This window comes from Podarcis cretensis, assembly GCF_951804945.1.
Source record: "Podarcis cretensis genome assembly, chromosome: 17".
NCBI classification, from domain to species: domain Eukaryota; kingdom Metazoa; phylum Chordata; class Lepidosauria; order Squamata; family Lacertidae; genus Podarcis; species Podarcis cretensis.
Window position 1 is genome coordinate 30,233,576 of NC_137187.1, and position 22,507 is coordinate 30,256,082.

At 41.6% G+C, this 22,507-nt stretch overlaps 1 protein-coding gene across 6 annotated transcripts in view; it reads right to left on the reverse strand.

Moving 5' to 3' along the window:
- Positions 1–1,006: 1,006 nt before the first annotated feature.
- RFX3 (regulatory factor X3) overlaps positions 1,007–22,507 on the reverse strand; it is a 117,896-nt gene continuing 96,395 nt past the window's right edge. For 4 of the 6 annotated variants that reach the window (XM_079959353.1, XM_079959350.1, XM_079959352.1 and 1 more), the window contains 10 exons: positions 20,667–20,788; positions 19,270–19,382; positions 17,911–18,026; positions 17,327–17,481; positions 9,867–9,964; positions 8,271–8,420; positions 5,992–6,200; positions 3,841–3,994; positions 2,205–2,247; positions 1,007–1,305 (listed from right to left, as the gene is read on the reverse strand). In XM_079959353.1, the coding sequence (XP_079815479.1) occupies positions 1,034–1,305; positions 2,205–2,247; positions 3,841–3,994; positions 5,992–6,200; positions 8,271–8,420; positions 9,867–9,964; positions 17,327–17,481; positions 17,911–18,026; positions 19,270–19,382; positions 20,667–20,788 (1,432 nt within the window). In that variant the 3' untranslated portion in view covers positions 1,007–1,033. The remainder of the gene's footprint in view (positions 1,306–2,204; positions 2,248–3,840; positions 3,995–5,991; positions 6,201–8,270; positions 8,421–9,866; positions 9,965–17,326; positions 17,482–17,910; positions 18,027–19,269; positions 19,383–20,666; positions 20,789–22,507) is intronic. The other 2 variants (XM_079959351.1, XM_079959349.1) reach the window with 1 other exon arrangement.

Below are 22,507 nucleotides of genomic sequence, written 5' to 3' on the forward strand. Positions count from 1 at the left end.
CCAGTTCAGCATAAGTAGTACGTACACTTAAAAAATAATAATCAAGATGCTTTTCTTTTCTTTTTCTAGCTTCAGTCTCTAGCATCGACAGTCCCACTGAAGAGCAGAAAGCATCTGGGTGGTGGTCCCCTGTGTATACGAGGTGCATCATCCCCCCAGGACAGGCTCCAAATCTGGTGCAAGCTCAACTGAAGCCAGCGGAGGTTGCACAGAGTCGGCCGCTTGGGCAGACGGCACCTGAAATCAGTAGTCTTAAAAGAGAGGAGTTGGTACGCAAATAACTGATACTTTTTTGAAAAGGAAGCTTGCATTGTCTGTAATGGTGTCCTGTGTACATGAATTAAGTACACATTATTACCACATGTGATCAGAGCTCTCATTTATCCTGCAACCGTGAGAATCGCTCTTCCTCTGAGAAAGACGACAGTCTATGTTCTCTAGCGTCATAATAAAATTTCCAATATAACCCCTGAACACTCTGAAATGTATCAAAATAGCATCTTCCAGTTCTGTCCAATGAAAGCTGCCTTTCCTATAACAAGTTTAATGCAGCTGCTATCAAATGAGCAGGCCTCCAGTGTAAATCAAAGAGGAAAATTCTTGATATTTCAGAGTGCAATTAATTAAAACCCTATTTATACGAAATCACCATGACTAACAGTTAACATTAAAATATTTTGTAAAAACTATGAAAAATTAAATTACTTTTAATTATAAAGAGGACAAAAACATTAACATTAAGCTTCTCAAAAACGCTTCTTGACTCTTGAAACTAAGAAAACTCTTTATATTAAGCGGCCAGTGTAAAATGATTGTATTTACCAATTTTTTTTTTCTTTTCCAAAAGAGACCTGGAGAAATACATACACTCATTTCATTTCACAACTCCAGTAAAAGTAATGTTCAAGCACAGATAAAATTTGACAACAGTCAACCTTCAGACTTCTTTTTTTGCATCCCTCCCCTCCCCCATGATAAGCCCAACATCAACAGGGCTAATATAATCTGGGAAAAAAAAGAGCTTTAATATCTGTTAGACTGCAGTATACGTGTTTCCAGTGGCACTGCATTGTCTGATCGTTTGCGTGGCTGTCACAATGTGCTCGTTGTGCAGGGGGCTCAGCAGGCTCTGCTGAACTCCGCTCTCCAGGACGGGTTGCAGGCAGCCCACCTGGAAGGCCTGGCTCAGGTCACTCTTCTCTCTCTTGGCTTGCGGCTCTCCGGAGTCATCCAGCTCTTCGTCCATTTCACTTTCCACTTCACTACCTTCATCTGCACAAATAAAACCACCATGAATCCTGCAATCTGAAAGAGCCAGATGATTGGGAGATGGAATTGTTTAGCAACCCGACCGTTTCCCTAAGTATCAACTGTTCCCAGTTTGGGACCCCGGCAAAGAATAACGAGGCAAACTTGCAGGTGCATCTGTGTACCCAGTTAGTCAAATAATTCATTATTTCCTAAATTTGCAGGTGCAGGTTGAATTATTCCTGCACTGCAGGGGGTTGGACTAGGTGACTCTCTAGGCCCCTCCCAACTCGACAATTCTATGATTCTGTTATTCTACTTTCAGTCATCCTAACTATCATACTGCGGATTCTGCCCGTGTTTCATGGTAATCAAGATTTCCTATAATCTACATGCCTATTATACTTCCGGTTTCAGAACTATATTATCTCAGTGTATACCGATCTCTCATAACCTCTGACCAGGGTTTAAACTGGTTTAAACAGGGTTCAGCACTGTGTCATACTGGTTTCATTAAGCCTGATTTGTCCATTATTCTGGAGCAGTTTTAAATATTACACGGTACACACGTTTCACAACTTCACCTGTTCCTGGATCCAGTGGTGCTTTGTATGATCAGAAGGTACTGCTGGTACTCCCCTGAGAGGTGTTTCTAAGGGGATGCTAGAAAACTACCAGTTTGCTATTTCTGCCGTTCAAACAAAGCAAGAATAATGATATCCCACTTGGTGGGGTTCTAGTCTCCAATGGAGAAATGCATTTCTGTTCATGCAAGATGTCCCACCCCCGCAATCCTGTGGATTTCCAGAGGGTTCTCTGATCCTCCAAATGGATTTTTGGAGAGAAAAGAGAGCTGTAGCAGGGAGGTGAGATTAAGAAAGCACCACTGCGCAAGCCAAATTCTACTTGCAATTCTCCGGATGCAACCCAAGATCTAGAACAAACTTCCTACTGACCTTTGTCCATATTTCCAGGAGACACAGCATTTAAATCACCAAACTGCAGAGGAGGAAAGCATAACAAATAGATAGATAAATATTATTGTTAAAATTCCTATACTGCCCTTCACCCGAGCATCACAACGCAGTTTACAATATAAACACACAACAATACATAATGCAGTAACAAAAAAAAAAAAACCCCAATGTCCCACAGGCACATTTAAAAGGCCATAGATTGTTTAAGAGGATAAGAGGAATGTTTCTGCCTGGCGCCTAAAGATATCTACTGAAGGCATCAGACTAATGTCGCCAGGCAGAACATTCCACAAATGAGGAGCCACTGCGGAAAAGACCCCTTCTCGGGCTTCGATCCTCTGAACTTCTTGTGGAGAGGGCACATGAAGAAGGGCCTCGGATCACACTCTCTCTCTCTCTCTCTCTCTCTCTCTCTCTCTCACATACACACACACACACACTGCATTATCTGAACATTTTCTCTTGCAGTCAAATCCTTTGACCCATCTAGTCGTCCCCCTGGCTCCACAGGAACAACATAAGCAGCGATTGACCCCCTACGTTCAGATTTTGGGTCTTCATCCCTCAGTCCTCTGGGCTTCTCCAAGGTTCGAAGATGTCAGGGATGGTAAGGCAATGTTTATACTAACACAAAGCACAAAGTCTTTTAATCTGACTCTGACTTATAAAAAGTATTTGAGACCAAGCGGGAGGAAAGAATGAGAAAGTGGATGACAGCATTCAAAAGGAAGCATTTGACAACAGAAAAGGCAACAACAATGGTTGTGACATTTGGTGAATGGAGGCAAGGCACACTTCTTTGCCTACTTGGCACCTTTCCTCACAAGACACTCTTGCAGATTTTAGCCAAAGAAATAGAAATAATTATTGTGCGGTATACAAGACAAGCAAGAAGTTCCTTGGATAAGCTTTGATATGTCGAGAAAAGCCACAGTAAGCAAATAGGATGCAGGCGTTCTATTTTAAGGCTTATTATTACTTTCAATTAAAAAGGCAGGCAGCACATTTTCTCAAGTTCTCATCATGCACAATTTTGATACAAAATCTCTGAGGGTGATTAGGAGTTAACTAATAAGAAGATCACTATTAGGATGATAAGAAAGACCAATTTTGAGAGGAAAACAAGAACTTTATTTACTCTAGGAAGAAGCAAAGGAAGGATGTGAATGATCTAACTTCATTCACTGATGTGCCATGCCAGGGTGACAGCACAAATTGTATTATTATTATTATTATTATTATTATTATTATTATTTATATACCACCCTATACCCGGAGGTCTCAAATATGAATTTTGGATATTGGAAAATTATAGACTCAAAGAGCAAATTTTGAGGTTTGGTACTTATGGGAAAACTCAGCATGAACAGATATATTCTGACAAACTAGAATGAGCAATTCAGCATGGTTTCAGGAACTAAAGTATTAGATACTACAACTGAAAATTGGATTTTACATCTGTCACACCCAAATCTTACATAAAGATATTTCAGTCCAACAATTATCCCATGTATTCCCCACAAGACGCATTTATTTCTTAACTGAATACACTTTAGAGAAAATTATTTCTAATTCAATTTTATCAGCTGGAAAAGTGTTCTGGCTGTGGACTTACTTCTCCCATAACCGCAATAGGTGTCTCTCCTGTGGCTTGAGCAACACGATGTTCAACTAAGTAAAACATGTATTCGTCATACAATAGACGGATCAGATGAAAAGAACCAAAGCTAGCAGCACTGCGCAAGGTTAAATCTCGAATAACCATTGAGCTGTATAAAAATAAAAATGGGAAATATGATCATTCCATAATTACTTCAGAAACCTCTGACTTAATTTCCAAAGTTATCCAAAATAATTCTGAAAAATCAAACCACTTAGGAAAATATGCTTATTTACATTGCATTTAGAAAGTTCTATTAATGTGTAAATGACTCAGTTGGGATGTAACATTTTTGCTTCCTGATTAAAGCTAACCACAGTTTCTTGTTACACCCAAACTGGGAACTCTGGTTAACTTAAACTACAAGAAACCATTCTTTGATCCCAGAGTGTTTTAATAAACCATAGTTTAAGCTAAAAACAGTCTGTCCTTTTTGGGCATTATAATAAACTGCAGCTAGGAAACAGATGGTTCAAGTTTCCTCATTTTATCTGTGCTGGAGTGGAAGAGTGAAGGGCAAGGCTTATTCGCATAATGATAAACTACAATTTACTGTATTGTTATATCCATTTTCTTGGTCAAATTCAATTTTTGTTGGTATGACCATCATGGTCATTTCAAGCACCAGCAGAAAGAATTGTACATCCTATACATATTATATAGAATGTGCAGAAGTACACTGTTAAAAAGCTGAGTTAACCAATGTATACAGATATATCTTAAAATACAGACCAACACGAATCAGTTTCTATATTACACTGCCAATCAAACTTTACAGTCCACCATAATATCTTTAATGAACATTCTTCTGTTTCTGGGCTGCAAATCTCGCAACGTTGTTGGCCACAAACTTCTCCGTGCCAGACAATAACTACACAATTTTCACTCAGTCGTCCACATCAGGCTCCTCACACATTAATTCCAGAATATACTTAGCTCTCCGTTCAGGATACAGAGGGCAATATAGTACATAATGATAGAGGTCGTCTACTGCTTGTGTACAAAGCCAGAATTTTCCTGCAGCGTCCCTTCCATTGTGTGGGTCAATATCACTTATTGTAGGCATATGGGTGAAATGATGCAGCAAATATATAGCCATGGCTTTGGTTACTCAGTGCTGTGCTTAGAAGCCCCATGTATTACAACTCAGAATAAAAAAGGTAAAGGTACCCCTGCCCGTACGGGCCAGTCTTGACAGACTCTGGGGTTGTGCGCCCATCTCACTTAAGAGGCCAGGGGCCAGCGCTGTCCGGAGACACTTCCGGGTCACGTGGCCAGCGTGCCATCGCTGCTCTGGCGAGCCACAGCCGCACACGGAAACGCCATTTACCTTCCCGCTGGTAAGCGGTCCCTATTTATCTACTTGCACCCGGAGGTGCTTTCGAACTGCTAGGTTGGCAGGCGCTGGGACCGAGCAGCGGGAGCGCACCCCGCCGCAGGGATTTGAACCGCCGACTTTTCGATCGGCAAGCCCTAGGCGCTGAGGCTTTAACCCACAGCGCCACCTGCGTCCCACAACTCAGAATAGAGTCCCATATATATATATACAGCCTAATATATATACAGCCTAATATATACAGCCTTTTTAACGGAAGCAACCTACAGCCAGCGCAGTCAACAGAAAGGCACAGCCTGGAAAAATCACCCCGCAGAAAAGTCACCCTACAGTGGCTGCCACAAACGGTAGAACTAGATTGACAATACCTATTCGTTAACCACAAGGATCACATTACCTATATCAAAAATTGAGTTCTGATCTTAAGTATGAGGTTAATAATTATCTCAGCAATAATTGACTCATTCTGGGGACCCACAAAGATAGCTCCAAGGAAGGAAGGTATAATAGTTAATAATACTTCAAAGTTGTAATTCCCAAACACAACAAAGCCTAAGTATATGTAACTGCACTTGCTCATGTTTCTCTCTTGTTACTCTCCTCCACCTCTGAAAAAAACTTTTAGGTGGTAAGCGCCCTCAAACATTATTTTTTAGGTGGTGGCGGCATATATGGTAAATGCCACAAAGTTTACTTGTGTTGTTAGCAAGATAAGAGACTGTGTGCTTGTGACCGAGCACCAATTGTTCAGAGCCTCCTAAGGCACTGACCTGTAGAAAGACCACTTTAAGAGAAATTGCCGTGCTGCTTTAGGAAAACTCGGCCTTCCTTCGTACGGTTTCAGTGCTTGCATCATGACGTTGTCAAGCCAGGCCGCCCACTGCTCCAGAGTGCTCTGCTGCTGAAGAGTCATCTTGAAATCTGTTTCCAACCTCTGCACCATGTTGTCATCACACTGGCACACCCAGGAAGCCTGCTCCTGTCCCAGTACAAAAAAGGCACAAGAAGAATCCAGTTATGGGAACTTAGAGATGGCAGAGAAGGAAAGCAGCCCATGAGCACATCAAGGGACAGCAGGTTTGGTTTTTTAATCTGCAGGGGTGGCAGCAGGCTCAGAGCTGCTGATTTGTCAGGGCTGTTCATCTCTCAGGGAACGTTCTCAGCTTGTGCTGCACCAGAACAAAGGGAGTCCGGAAGAGAGCGCTGCTACTGCTGCGACTGCTGCCATCACACTTGCTCTCCATTTCCAGCTTCAAGCACATAGACACAGCTCTGGCTGTGTCTGCAAACAGCAAACCACACAACCTCACAAGCAGGTGAGGAGGCAGAGGTGATTAATAGCAACAGCAGCAACAGCATCACTGCCGTGAAGCTAGAGAGAAGAGGATGGGGACTAAGGGCGGCTGTGCAGTTGACAAGGCCAGGTTGGCGGCTGCAGCTGTGCTGCGGCTGCCAGGGTAGGAAGTGAGGCCGAGGCCGAGGAGCTGCTCACCTGCACCTCAACCCTCGTAATGCTGATGATGCTTCAAGTTGGGTGTGAGAAAGTGAGGACGAGGAAGGGATGGCATCAAAGAAAGAACACCCAACATTGAGCTTGCAAGTGAAGTAAGGGCTGCATTTTAAGAAGTGACATTTTGCATTCTTTTTCGTCCAAGGTCTGCTTTTTTCTTCCAACTCTTAACTATAGGGTAGCATTTTTGAAGTCAAGAAATAGGTACAAAAAATATAAAGCTACATGATCTCCAGCTTCTTCCTGGACAAAACAGACAGCACAGTCCTATAACTGTCTTTTTGCCTCCTAAAACTACCAGCAAGGAAGAAAAGTGACACTAGACAAAAGCAATGTCGTACTTTAGATCTCCCTCCACCAAGGCACACTCCCTTGGTTGCAGTGCTTGTGCTCTTCCTTTCTGAATGGACTAACTTATTTTTATGTTAATGTTCAGGAAGGTTTAGTTGTCCACAGGCCTAAGCCTGAGACTGAACTTGTCTTCATTTGCTCTCAAGTTAGAACTTCAAGAACTAAATTGGCTTTTGGTGGATCAATTTGTGACAAGTTTGCCAAATCTTACGAGTAATTTGTACTGCAATTCCAATGTGGTTCTAGTTTGTCATTCTCACTGGTGCAAAAGGCTGCACATCTTAGTTAACATTTGATATCAAGTGCTTCAGAAGAACCACAGGCAAATGCTAATCTTTGTCATCCTTAGCTGCTAGAGGTGGGTTTATGGCAGCTCTGATCTACAGGAAAATCTCAGGGAGATTTCCAGTATATCACCTTGGATGTCTTATTCTCAATTTTTTACTAACAGCAGGGGGCAATGACTTTCCCTTCACCCAAACCTATACTGTTGAAATGAAGAAAGTCTGGAGTAACCAGGCATTGTTTCGTGTGTGGAAGGATTGTAAGTCTCAATTAAAGCCAATTCTTTGGCTTAACATTCTTTAATTTTATTTTTTTGTCATTTGCACTGGGCTCTGGTCTAATCTCAGGACTAAAAAAATGACCTCACAAGTCTCAAGTCTGATCACTGTGTGGTGGCAGGTCTAATGTAAGATCCAGTGAGAAAGGGATAGATTTGGGGGTGATACAGCTGGAGAGAGAAGGGGTGGAAATGGGCATTTGATTTTTGTTTTTGATTCTCATCTCATGTGTATGGGCTATTTTAAGTAACTTATTTTATCATTTCAAATGCTCTACTAAACATTTTCTTATGACCTTGGCTTAGAGGATCCTTGTCTATAGACAACAGATGCACGGATACTGATACTGGGAGACACCCCAGTACTTTGTCAATGATCCATATGTTTTCTAAAAGTATGAGATTGGAACACCTGAAAGATTCCAAGCTGAAGAAATGTTTCACAATTATTTCTTTGCAAGGAGGCTGAGCTATAAGCTGACATGTTTCAGTTATGTATACCTTTTCTATAGAAATGAAACATTTTTTCAGCCATTTTTCTAGATGAAACTGGCACTGCAAACTCAGACGCAAGAGGAGGGGAAACAAGAGCAGTCATATATGCTTCCTGCAAACATTCTGCCTACCTGGACATTGGCAAAATCTACACGGTTGAGGTCATTAAGCATCTGGTTGATTTGAGACGTGTTCTGCAGTACAGCCCGTGCTGCCTGAGCCAGATGATTCAGAGATGTGTATCTTCGCAGAGTCTGAGCAAAGGCACTTACAGCGGCAACCTAAGGAGAAGGAAGACTAGAGCCTCACACACCACACAAACGCACAGAGATGAGACAGACCAGGACATTTTCACTCAGGACTTATCTTCACTGAGATAGACCATGTTCACTCCTGTCTATCAACCTTTTCTTAGAAAGTAAGCTAATAAGAATGTGGCAGGTCCTGCTTGTGGGATACACCAGTGCAAGAATAATACAGCCACACATCGCAAAAGGTTTTCACTGCCCTGCTCACGGGATAAGGCAGAGAAGCAGGTAAAGGCAAGGCAAGAGTTCTGCATAGGAGATGGAAATTGGAGAGACCCGGGAGAGATAGTTCTACTAGAGTTCATATAATTGTCTCCCATTCTCTGACAAGTACATAAGACCCTCTCTTGGGGGTTTTACAGAAGTAAGTGTAATGTCTCTCGTATTTTTTCCATGTAACATTTTTACAAATCCGTTTCATTTGCTGAGACATTACGGGGAGAAAAAAAAAGGGGTGGAGGGAGGGAAGATGGGTGGGGGTGGGGTTGGTGGTGATGCTTCTATTATGCTTAATGTATATAGGGTTTGGTGTCAGCGTTGCTTGTGCTGTTCACTTGTGTTCCTTTGCTGGTGAGAGAGGTTGGGGTTGGCCTAGGGTGCGATTGTTTGTTTGTGATTGGCTGTGGTGATCTTTGTTTTCGTGTGTGAGTGGGGTGGGTGTTTTGGATCAGGTTAGCCAAAAGCACCTAGTTTTTGACATCCGTAGAAAACTATGTATGTTGTCAGTAATACTGAAGCTCCTTTGAGTCCCTGTCAGGGAAAAAGGCAGGGTATAAATCAATATATACAGGTGCCCCCCCCCACATGGGGGTTATGTTCTGAGCGTATAAGTGAAATGCGTAAAGTGGGGAGCACCTTCCAAACACCCTTTAAACACCCTCTCTGTCGCGCTCTCTTCAATCCATACCAAAAATACTGTATCTAGAAACATCCACAACGAGAGTTGAAGCTCTAGGGCCAGCAGGAGGCTGAAGGACAAGAGGGAAAGCAGGGGTGGCAGCTGCTGGACTCCTCTACACACCAGCTGTTAGGCAGGGAGGCTGAGCAGGCAAAAAAAAAAACCCCGCTGTGCCTCTGGTCTCTTACTCCACCCTTCCTGACAACCTCTTCAGGCTCCAGGAAGGGTCTTATTGCGAGCCAAAAGGACTCTCCAGCTCTCTGCTGCCATTGACAGGTTTGAATCAAATTATTTATTTATTTCCCGGCACCATGCATATATGTGGTCATGTGCAAGTTGATCACACGTAATGGGAGGGGGACACTAATACTAATACTACTAATAATAATGCAATTAAATGAAGCCTAAATTTTGCACAGTCTTCTTTAAAGAGATACTTCTGGCACTGACTCTTAACAATTATGTTTTATTCGTGTCTTTGCAATGTCATTTTTGTTCCAAATTGTTTAGAAGGCATTTACCTTGGTTTGAATCATTCTCTGTGGAATATTGTTCATGGCATTGGAAAGCCAACCTTCAAGGCTTTTTGCAAAATTGCGAATGGCTTGGGTCAAGGCACCTATGCATAAAAGAATACAAAACAAATGAAAAAAAGTCAAGGCATGTAGGTATTTAAAGATCAACGTCCTTGACTATTACAACTACAGAGAACAGCGAGGGAGAGCAAATGATAACCATGATAGGAACAATTAGGATAAATCCCACATAGAATTAAAGGTAGTGCTGCAGCCATCGAACAATGACTATCTAATGTTCGTGGTTCCAGTTCTCACTGAGGCAGTAAACCTCTATCTTGACTGTGCCACTTCAGATGGGAAGAAAGCACCATTTTGGGGGAGGAACACTCCGTCATGGGAGCCAGCACCAGTACAGCTCACTCTCACAGATTCACTCTTGCACTAAAGACTAGGCCTAAAAAGGGGAAGCAACAGATCACTGCCTAACTGCACAGCAGGTAGGAGAGAACAAGCATCCACTCTAGACTGTAAGTATATCGTCAGATAAAGGCCTAGATCTTGCTGCTGCTGCTGTGCAGTTACAGTGCAACATGGCAATGCTGGGTTTGCACCTAACAGTAACTTGTGATTTGAAGTTGTCCCGTTTAGAAACTAAGCATTCTTTTATCATAAACTATGATCCCCAGTTTGTACGTAAATCTAAACTGAGATTCTTTGAAAGGACTCAACTTGGCAGAAGTCATCCTGCTGCTGAGGAGGACAATGTGTGAGTTTGGTGTTTGGCTTGAGCTCCTGATGGCTCATCCACACAGTGCTAAATCATGGCTGAGTGTTACATGTGATCCAGGCCAGTGACTCTTCTCTGAAATATTGGTATTCACTCTGGGAGAGGGAAAGTACGACCTTTTAGACTCGTACTGACACAATTATGTGAACTGATTTTTATGCAGTATTTCCACTGATTGTTTCAATACAGATCTGTGTTATGCATTCTAATTTGAATTTTTATTGACACTCTTTTAAACCAAGCACTCCTAACATTCTCAGGCAGTTGTTAGATTTTTGGGTGTCGCTTGAATGTCAGTCAACCTCACTGAAAGTCTCTGCTTTTCTTAGAGTTTATTGATGCTTTAAAACACATTAAAAACTCTGTTTTTAAAGTTACAGATAGGTAGCCGTGTTGGTCTGCCATAGTCAAAACAAAATAAAAAAATTCCTTCCAGTAGCACCTTAAAGACCAACTAAGTTAGTTCTTGGTATGAGCTTTCGTGTGCATGCACACTTCTTCAGATACACTGAAACAGAAGTCACCAGACCCTTCTATATAGTGAGAAGGTGGGGAGGGGTATTACTCAGAAGGGTGGTGGGATTGGGTGATTGGCAGATAGCTGTGATGAGCCTGTTGAGTTTATAAAATTTTCAGTAGGTTTCTGGCTTAAGAATAGTGGTGGAACAAGGATATATGCTGAGACATCTAGAACTGGGATAAAGACATAGGAAATTTGTAATTAAAATTTGACTTTCCCTGTATCTTATTTGTTTTCATTGATATGGGAGTTAGTAAAACTACTGTTTTAACATTTGAAAGAAGCAATGTCAAAAGAATAAGGTAAGCAGATCATTCCCCCTTTTCCAAATGTTCCTGTATAAGAGCCATTGCTGATGCGCTCAAATGACACCATCCACGCATAACGCGGACGGATCAGTCTGCTGCAGGTGTATGTAGAAGCACAAAAAGAAAGCTTGAGGAAAAAACACTAAGCTCTCTCCCTGCAGCAAAAAGCTGAATGAGAATGGGCCATTGAATGTTGACTGTTAGGGTGAAAAAAATGAATCTGAGGTGGGAGGGGTCTCTTGTAGGACAACATGGCTCACTAACACTAGCACAGAGAGCAGGAACACTATTTTGTTGCATGTCTGACTTGTGTAACTTTCTAGGACTAAAATGGAAAGGGCAGGGTTCTCCATCCTTCTTCCCACGTCCCCCTCCAAGACTCTGGGGAGGGGGCTCTCATAAACACGCCATAAGTCACAAGAGCCATTTCAGCAAAAGAGCAGGCACACACAGCACCTCTGAAGATGCACGAGGTTCTCTAGATTCTGGCTCATGTAGATGACCAAGGGCAGCATCCTGTCAACTGCACACCTCAACACCTCAGCGCACGGTGCTAAATAAATGTGAAACACTAGCTAAATATTAATTACTAGTACTAAAACTGGTCATAGTAGTTATCCATAAAAAGCTCTGTGCTCTTTTCAAAATAGAATGAATCATACTGAAGTTCAATTACAAATGAGGCTTGAACAGCTCCATAACACCTACCTATGAAATAATCAGTCTGTTAAAACACACAGCACATTTCTTTCTACAGAGATATCAGACTTATATAAGGGAATCATGATTCCATTGCTCTTCTGTTCTTTTCTAATGTTTTAAATTGGAGTGTGTGTGTTGGGGATGAAAAGCAGGATATAAATATTTAAATAAATCAACCAAAATTACAATCTGCAGACATGACTATCCTCAATCACTGCAGGGGAATAAATAGTTTTTAGATGTGTGTTTGTCTATGCGATAGAAAGATAAGCAAACACACAGGTAATGTTAGATAGCTGAGGATTATTTAAGCCCCACACATAGTACTGAACAAAATATCTCTAACGTGATTTCAAATTGTACCTGCATAGTGGTACTAACATATGATACCAAAAAAGCAAGAAAATATTTGTATCAAGATTTTAGCACTTACAAAGAAGTCCCCCCCCCCAAACTACCAGAAATAAACTATACGAAAAGCACAAACTGAATTTCTAGGTTTCTGAAGATTTCAGAAGGGGTTCCAATTTGAATTTCATAATTCCTCTAGATTTGTACCAAATCTTTACAATAAAAGTTTATTTCGGTAACAACTATATGAAAAACGGTCTGTTTTCTTTTAAGCATTTATGAAGCTAAGTATTAGAAAGAAAGATACTCTGCAGGACACAGTGTTTATCTGGGGTGACTACAGAACCCTGCACAATCAGGGTCAAAAACTGCACAGGGAGACTCTAGAAGAGGAGATTTGTTGCTGCTAACCTTTGCCTTCTAACGTATGGAAGGCTCTCAATGAAGTAACAGGAGGGTGCTGGGGGGCAGGACTTGGCTGTGTGCCCCCCCCCTTTGCATGAGAAAACTAGTGCCCTGGTGCTCTCCCAAAACCTGCTCAGACATGGTTATCGGTCCAACCTCTTCATTTCTGTGCAATTTCACTGTCCTCCTTGCACACCATTGTTGTCTAATAGTCCAACCACCTCTCTTGCAAGATTTGGGTTTTGATTTACCGGTATTTAGAGGGGTTTGGGGCTGTTGTTGTTTTTAATCATTCTAACACCCTAATGTTTTTAGCCATGTATTTTTCAAAAAAATATAGCCAGAGAACACTGACACATTTTCCTGTAATGGTAATGGACAACTGGTCAGAAATGTAGGAGAGGAAGATCTACAGAACTACAGAGGGAGGCCTCCTTTGGCACCAGCCATCTTTCATTGAGGGGGGAGTCTGAGCAGGGCTTTGAAGCACCTTCAGCTGGACATGCTTGCAAGCCCCCTTCCGCCCTTCCCAATGTGCAGGGGCCTCTGCCCTCCCTCTAGCTTAAGCTCTCATGCTTTCTTTGGAATGCAGAAATAGGACTTCTAGTAAGGTAAAGGTAAAGGTACCCCTGCCCATACGGGCCAGTCTTGACAGACTCTGGGGTTGTGCGCCCATCTCACTTAAGAGGCCAGGGGCCAGCGCTGTCTGGAGACACTTCCGGGTCACGTGGCCAGCGTGACATCGCTGCTCTGGCGAGCCAGAGCCACACACGGAAACGCCGTTTACCTTCCCGCTGGTAAGCGGTCCCTATTTATCTACTTGCACCCGGAGGTGCTTTCGAACTGCTAGGTTGGCAGGCGCTGGGACCGAGCAGCGGGAGCGCACCCCACCGCAGGGATTCGAACCGCCGACCTTTCGATCGGCAAGCCCTAGGCGCTGAGGCTTTAACCCACAGCGCCACCTGCGTCCCCAGGACTTCTAGTATTAACCAACAAAAAGCTCAAAAACGTAGACGAGGCAACAAATAAAGTTACTTCTCTGGTGTTCAAAGAGCAGTATTTGGGGCCTAGGAAAATGACTAGATGTTTGTGATGGCTTTTGACAATATTTTGTCGCATTTGCAAGGTTCCGTTACATATGCGAATTTATTGTGAATCAAATGTGGCAACCATATTGAGGGTAAAACCAGTATAGGGTCAAAAGGCAGTGATTTTTGGACCGCTCTATCCTCTGCTCTCAATGCTGAACAATTCTCCATTTTTCTATGCTGTACCTTTAAATCTAAACTAGTATTTTCTATCAGAAACTCATTTACTTAAAACATTTAATAGCCATCACTTTGCTTTGAGATGGTTTAGAAGTAGAGCAACAATAAAAACAACATATTTTTTAAAAAACATGCTCCATCATGGCAGCTTTGGTTCAGTTAAGAAGACTTCAGTTTCCTGAAAGGACCAAATGCAAGAGTGTGAAACTCAAATAGACTACAGGACCAAACTCTTCACCTGGCAAATACCCAAAGGCCACATTCGTACTCTTTCGACAGAAGTCAACTGCACTTGAGTTCAGCACCAAAGGGTCGTAAATTCCATCTCAGTTGGACAATAACATCTGAAAAATGGCTTCAGGCCCTGCCATCTAAGCTCCCTGCCCACATGCGACCAACTGCCCTCCTCCATCCACCACTTGGCAACTTGGCCTGACTTTCCCCATCTACTCCATGCACTTTCACAAGGGGGCCCCATCTGGCAAATGGCCAGGGCTCTGCTCCGCTCCATGCCAAGGCACTGCACCCCCCGCCACGCCCCCTGTTGGCACTGTTACCACTCAACTAGAGGCAGGAAGAAAGGCTGCTGCCATTTGCAAACCAGCCCATTTGCCCTTCAAGGGCACCAATGTCCAACTGTTGAAGACAGTTCACTGGCTTATATAATGTGGCAGGAATCCCCAATGTGGTCAAAGGCACACTTCAAGGGTCTCTCAGTGCTTCCCAGCCTTACATTTGACCTCTCTGATGTAAGAAATAGGTATGACAGTCCAATATTTTGAAAAGGAAATTTGCCCTGAAGGATGGAGTCTTGCCTGACAATGTTGATCTCATTACACATCCATCTTGCTTATAAATGGGGGGGGGGGGGCTTTTTCTGCAATATTGATTGAGGTAACTATGATTCTTTGATCTTTAAGACAGGAACTCAAACTACTATTTCATAATTCGAGAGGAAATCAAATCAGTAGTTAAAATGCAACTTTCAAATATCCCAGAAATTCTTTTCTTGGATCAATCTCTGTTCTCCTTTGCCATTCCTGACTACTGCTGAAAATGGCTTTGTATTTTACAAAGGAAACAAGCAGAAGGTTGGCAAACCATCTATAAGTAGTGAGAGGATAGCCAAGGAACATTGATGCCCCCCCCAGCCCCCAGTGAGGAGTTGTTGGTAGCTATCTGAATTAAACCTGGTTGGCTTTGTCTCATTCAAGAACGGTTCTGAGGGTGTCGAATTGTCACCCAGAAGAGTCTCCGTTTCACAACCCACGCTACTACACAAATTTCAAACAAAATCCTTTCATGCCTGTTGCTTTCACTGCATGTTTCAAAAGCTAAGCAATTGTCACACATCTGCATATATCAACTCTCTGAATTTCAGAAAAATGTAGAAGGCATTATTGACATTTAGACTGTGTTTTATAAGAACACTCAGGTTTGCGCCACAAGTGATATAAATAGTAAGGTTCCTTCTGTCTTGTTTGCAGGTGAAGGGCAGTAGCGTGTTCTTGCAAAATTGGATATGCATTTTTTCTGAACATTTTGTAACAACTATAACAACTCAGTAGCTTTTATAATCCCTTCAAGAGAAAATAGTTTTGTTCGCTCCTGGTCTCTTTGAGGCATGAGTACATCTAACTGAACTACAAAATAATTGTTCACAGAAAGAACACAATGCTTGTGCAGTTATATGGATTTCCTCCCCCGCAGAAACCGTTAACCTTTATTGTTAATGGGAAATAAATTCCTAAGTATTTATCACAGTGCCCAGAACACATATAATGTTTTATAATGGAAATCAGCTTTGCTAGAACCCAAAGTAAATCACTTTCTATACCAAACAAGAACAAACTACACTGCAACAATCTGAATAATTCTATGTCCAAAAGGGAAATTTTCATAAGTATAACTATTTGATAATGGCTGTCTAGCTGAAGTGTAATATTTACAATTAGATGGTGAGTCTACCCTGTTAGACACTCCTGGCTTTTTAAAATAAAAGACTGAGTGACTAGAGAAATGAATGAGGAAAATAAAACGTTAGTCTCATATTTCTTACAATACAGTTAACTAATAAGATTTGCAACCAACTAATTCCGGTAAATCTTTTATAAGTAATATGTTCAAGTGGATTCAAATGCTCAGCTAACATGTTTAGCACGGTATTCCTCTATAGGCACCAGGGCAAACTCTGATCCAACCATACAAATGTGCAATCAGGTTATATGTCAGTAAAACCAGGCCACTGAAAAGCTACTTTTCAGTTCTGATTACTTATTATCCTGACATGTTACACAACTGCACAAGTGCCACTATGTGCTTGGTCTTCACCTTGTTGAATTCAGTGTAAAACAAAAGTTGACATAGACATAGACCGTCATGCATAGATCATAGTTCCTGATGAGAATGAGGGGCAACAGACCTTGGGCTAGCACTCTCTCTCTCCTGCTTCTCTGGTGTGTCTTTGGGGGGGAGTTTGGGAGCCTTTATTTCCAATTTCAACTAACCTCCATTTAGCACGTCATCCAAACTCTAAACTATGGCTTGTTAAACCATACCCGTTTAAGAACAAATGGTTTGAAGTTTGCTATTTTCAACTGACAACAGATTGGAATGACAGGGAAAGCTACAATTACTCTAAACAAGAAACAAAAGCTTCTGAATTCCATGGCCACAAAGCAGGAGGCTTGGGCACCCAAGCCCAGAGCTCATTGTGGCTTATTCCCATCACATTTAAGCTACAGCTTAGTGTGTCAATTGAACAGAACTACGTACTCAAGCCTCCAACGTTTTAATGTTATCATGCGGACTAGAGGAATAGCTCAAAGAAATGAGGGGATTTTCGTTATGACAAAGCGTGCATTGCCAGGGCAGCCAAAAACAGATAAATATATACCACAAGCATGTTGAAAGCTACTTTTTTCAAAACCACAGAGTTATATTTTAAGCAGTATTTATTATTTTAAGGTATACCTTTATAACATGTAAATAAAGTGAGCACACCCACGCTACTTCTGAAGTCTTTAAAGTCACTCCTACAGGTTTCCTTGGGAGGCACTGAAGTCACAAGATCACCAGAAGAAAAAGAAATCCTTACAAGACGTCATCTATAGTCAACTTACTAGGAATAGGTCTAAGGACGTCAGGAATGAGAATCTCCACCAAAGTCTGGTACATCACATGGTCACAGTTACACATCCATTTCAGAATTGACTCATTTTTGCACAGAGTAATCAGCTTTGCTTTCGGAAGTCGACTTTCTATTTCACTCAGATTGCTGGTGTGAACAAATGTATCAAATGAATAAATGAAAATGCATTTACATGAAGATAAAAAAGAAGAACAATGGAATTCAAAGTTTTTAAAAATAAACATTAGGAATGTCTGAAACGCATCCAACTGCCCTGAGGCACTTAGTGTTGTAATAATGGCTGGTACATGGCCTCCAGAGCTTTAGTCAAAGAGCAGCAGTGATAAGAATGGTCTTTGGATTGGATATTATTTCATGAGAAAATAACTGGGCCTCTTCCCATAAAATAAAATGGTATGCGTACAAATATAAACTGCAGTTATCATAACATGGCAATTTAATCTAGTAACGAACTGCAGAGATAGCATTCCTATTTAGTATGTAAATTTTAGATTTCTATTTTATTTGAAAACAGGACTAAAACTATTCACAAACTTTGAATAAAAGATTACCAACCTTGGTTCAGTAATGGTAGTGCCATCGGTTGTTGTTGAGGGAGAATAGCGCCAGAAAGTCTGCCACAATTTTTCTATTAGGCTAAACTGAAGGTTCACTACAACATCCAATATTGCCTAAAAATACAACACAGATACTGGTATTCTTTAACAGAATGCATGAAAAATATTGAGCAGTCTGTCTGCAATCCTGAATACTTAAGGGAGCATGATCTATTGAATTCGGCGGGACTTCTTTCTGAGTAAACATGCTTAAAGGTAAAGGTAAAGGGACCCCTGACCATTAGGTCCAGTCGTGGCCGACTCTGGGGTTGCGGCGCTCATCTCGCTTTATCGGCCAAGGGAGCCGGCGTACAGCTTCCGGGTCATGTGGCCAGCATGACGAAACCGCTTCTGGCAAACCAGAGCAGCGCACGGAAACGCCGTTTACCTTCCCACCAGAGCGGTACCTATTTATCTACTTGCACCTGACGTGCTTTTGAACTGCTAGGTTGGCAGGAGCAGGGACAGAGCAATGGGAGCTCACCCCGTCGCGGGGATTCGAACCGCCGACCTTCTGATCGGCAAGTCCTAGGCTCTGTGGTTTAACCCACAGCGCCACCCGCGTCCCCATGCTTAAAGGTAAAGGAAAAGGTACCCCTGCCCGTACGGGCCAGTCTTGCCAGACTCTAGGGTTGTGCGCTCATCTCACTCTATAGGCCGGGAGCCAGCGCTGTCTGCAGACACTTCCGGGTCACGTGGCCAGTGTGACAAGCTGCATCTGGCGAGCCAGTGCAGCACACGGAACACCGTTTACCTTCCCGCTGGTAAGCGGTCCCTATTTATCTACTTGCACCCGGGGGTGCTTTCGAACTGTTAGGTTGGCAGGCGCTGGGACCGAGCAACGGGAGCGCACCCCACCGCGGGGATTCGAACCGCCGACCATGCGATCGGCAAGTCCTAGGCGCTGAGGTTTTACCCACAGCGCCACCCGCGTCCCCTGTCCCCATGCTTAGGATGTATCAAAAGACTTATCAATTGTCCAGGACTGTGTATTTTGAATTTAGTTAATAGCATGTTCATAACTAAAATTTTAACACAACAGTAAACCAAAGACACATTTGGCATTGCCATATTGCTGATCTACTCTCAACTGTCCTGGGTGGGTGAAAGCAAGCCTACAGAAACGCTCTGTATTTTGGCCCACAACCACATTTTCCAAACACACACAAATTTAGCAAGCATAATGTTAATTCTCTTCACAATATTCTGCTTTGCAGGCAATGGAGAGCCTCCTGTATCTCATGCATTCCTGTGTATCATCACATCATGAACCCTTGACAGCATGAGAGGAAGCCATTGTCAAATCCTCCTTTCTTACCTCACAGTGCTCTCGATAGAGACTCTGCAATGACTTAATATCCTCAAAAGTAGTACCATCTGGCAGAGAAGAGATTTCAACTTCTCCGAACTCTGCAAGTGCTCGAGATGCATCTGTTTCCATGGCAACACAATGAAAGAAAAATATTGTAGAGTGTGTCAATCCCACTTTAATTAGGGAAACATTTAATGATACAAAGAAATAAATATCAGAAAGGTCACAAAGTGTTGGACTAAAAATTGAGAAGGTGTAAGGTTTTTATGTTTAATAGGTTGCAATTAAAAAGGAATCAAAATTTTATTCTTCTAAATTAAAATTCTTAAGCGAAGGGAGCCAGATCTGCTAAATTGAAATACTTACACAAATTCTAGGATTTCTGACTGAATGTGAGGCTTACTTCTTTGAATGTTTAAACCAGCTGTAATCATACTAAGATCGAGTGGTGCATAACTTACCTGTCTGAAAACCTAGTTAAAATTGTGAATAGACAAGAGGCCTGAATTTAGAGATAGACCAGCAGAACTCTGTGGGTTCAATGGGACTTCCTGGTCGTCGTCCCCCCGCAGCCCCCTGAAAAGCCCCTCCGGAAGGTGGGGGGTGGAAGGGGGCAGGGGAAGGGCAGGTGGCAGAGTCATGGGGAAATGGGGAGAACTCACAAGGGCTGCCTTCCATAAGTGCTTTCCCACCTGCTCACATAATATACCAGTTGATCTTTGCTTCTTTTAATTTAGTAAGGTGCCTTTTGCCTATGTAGTTGTATCTACGTATTATTGCATATTATACAAGGTCTTTAGGGAAAACGATGAGCAAATTATAGCTGGATTTTACCTAATTATAGGTGGTTTCACTATTACATGTGAAGTTCCATTGTGTCTTAATTCAATGACAATTATGTTAGCAATATTAAATAAGTATACTTCATGTATGTATGGTAGTAGTTTTTGGAACATATACCCAGTCTATATCCATGTAGTAGCCATTGTGACACTAGCCTGGCTCAGCAAGGGATTCCAAGATGCTCTCTATCAGAGGTGTGATCAGGCCACACGGGTTGAGGGTACAGATAAATAAGTCTGGAGTATTTCATCCCATATATTGTCAAAATAGTATGTATGTGCAAAGACAACAGTCCCACCTATTCTTTGTATTAGACTTGGCTGCAAAGTCATGGTAAGGTTATGAATTTCTTTGTTTCTAGAATGAATGACAGCTTTAATTAAGCTCAATACCCTTGTTAGAAACTTAACATTTGCATAATGTTAAACTCATACAAATGGTTACACTCCAGAGTTAGTTAACTCTGGATCAGCTTCAAGAAAACCTTTGTTCTGATTCTTAACTAACAACTATACAAGTTATTTTTCTTTGGACCCTAGTACAATATTCTTCCTACATACCCAAAAACTGTTGATGATGTTGACTTTGAGCAATTACAGTTTGTTCAACAGATGTGCCTGTCTGTTGACCACTTGTTGTGAAACCGTCTGTGACTCCATCCACTTTCTGCATAGGCTTGTACCTAGAATATATCACATGCAACAAAGGACATAATTATCCTTTTCTTTTCTTTCTCCATCTCTCAGACTATAAAGTTGATTTTAGCAACACCTTGTGACATAGCTGGCAAACTTTGGTTAAAAATTTATCAAGAAACTCAAATTTATGCTGGGGGGAGGGGAGAGAATTATGATTATCCAAAGCCGTACTTTGATGTTCTGATCAATCCACAGAACTGCACCTTGCATAATTTTTCAGTAACAGTCCAAACACTTGGATGCTGAACTTGTTTATGTATTAGGTAAAAACAAAACCCAAAAAGCATAGATGATTTGTATTTCTGGCTCACTTTTTTTTTAGTACACAAAGTTAGCAGTAAAAGTAAAGGTGACTATCTCAGTTTTCTCAATTCCTACTCATTTTCTGTACCACTTTTCCTTAGCCTGTTTAACCTAAGCAACTGCATTTGATTTCCTGGAAATTAAATCTGGGAAGAAGCAACACACACATAACTTAAAGTGCGTGTAGCCATGACAGTTTGCATTCACTTAACTCTGCACTATATTACACACATATGGACAATTACTTAATTAACATAGTACTGAATGAGTCCAGATTTTTGGCAGCCGCCCAAATTGCACATGATGATTCTGACACAAACATCATTTGGCTGTTTATTTTAAAAGGATGGTGCTATACAATTTGCTGTTTTCCATCATCTGACTTACTGATTAATGTAGTTAGTCTAATAAGAAAGTCAACCCATGAACATGAACTCAGCAACAGGAACCATGAAATAAAAACAAAACTGTCTGAGGGCTACAACTATATATTGCAATGAAGGGTTTTAAGAATGGAATAAAAGTGACTTGCAGTACCACAGTCAGCTGAATCTTGTACATTTGCATGCCCATCCCACTGCTTCCACCTCAAATCTTTCTCTATGTTAGGAACGTTCTGAACTTTGCAAATGAAAGGCACTCACAGATAAAAACTGGTGGTCGTCATATGAAACAGGCAGCTAATTTTAGTAATTTAGTAACACTGAGCAAAAACATTAGAGCGAAGCATAGTGATCAATAAAACAATGTTGACTCAATATGAATCTTTGTGGGAAGACAGAAACTAAATTAGCAATGAATCATCATTTCAGAACTATTTCTCACAAGTAGGGCACAAAAGAATGTTTGTCATCATTTGCAGTTGTCGTAGATATTAAGATGTTAATTACTGAATGCTAGCTCTCAATATGTACTGATTTATTATTACAATAAAGTAGCACCTGAACATCAGGAAGTGCAGTATTTGAATAATGAGAAATCTCTATATAACTAATCTGACAGAACTATTATTCAGATTATTTTCCAGGCATTTTGACTACCTACAACAATTTAAAAAGTTGGGAGTAGTAAAGCACCTGAGATTTAAAATGCCTTTTTGAGTAAATTTTCTAAGAAACAGCTGGAAAGAAGCATGTGGAATTTGTCTCCTATGCACATTACGGTGGTCTCTAATTGCAGAGTCGCTGAGAAAGAAAGTTAAAATGCTCCAAATTTAAATTAGTTGTGCTTGCTTTCTCCAGTGAAACAAAATAACATGTGCACTTTCCACTGAAGATGCTGCTCCCAGCAGTGAAGGAAGAAATAAAAAATGTTCTCCCAAATAGATCATTGGTTTCAGGATGCACTTCTTTTGTTGTTGTTTAGTCATTTAGTCGTGTCCGACTCTTCGTGACCCCATG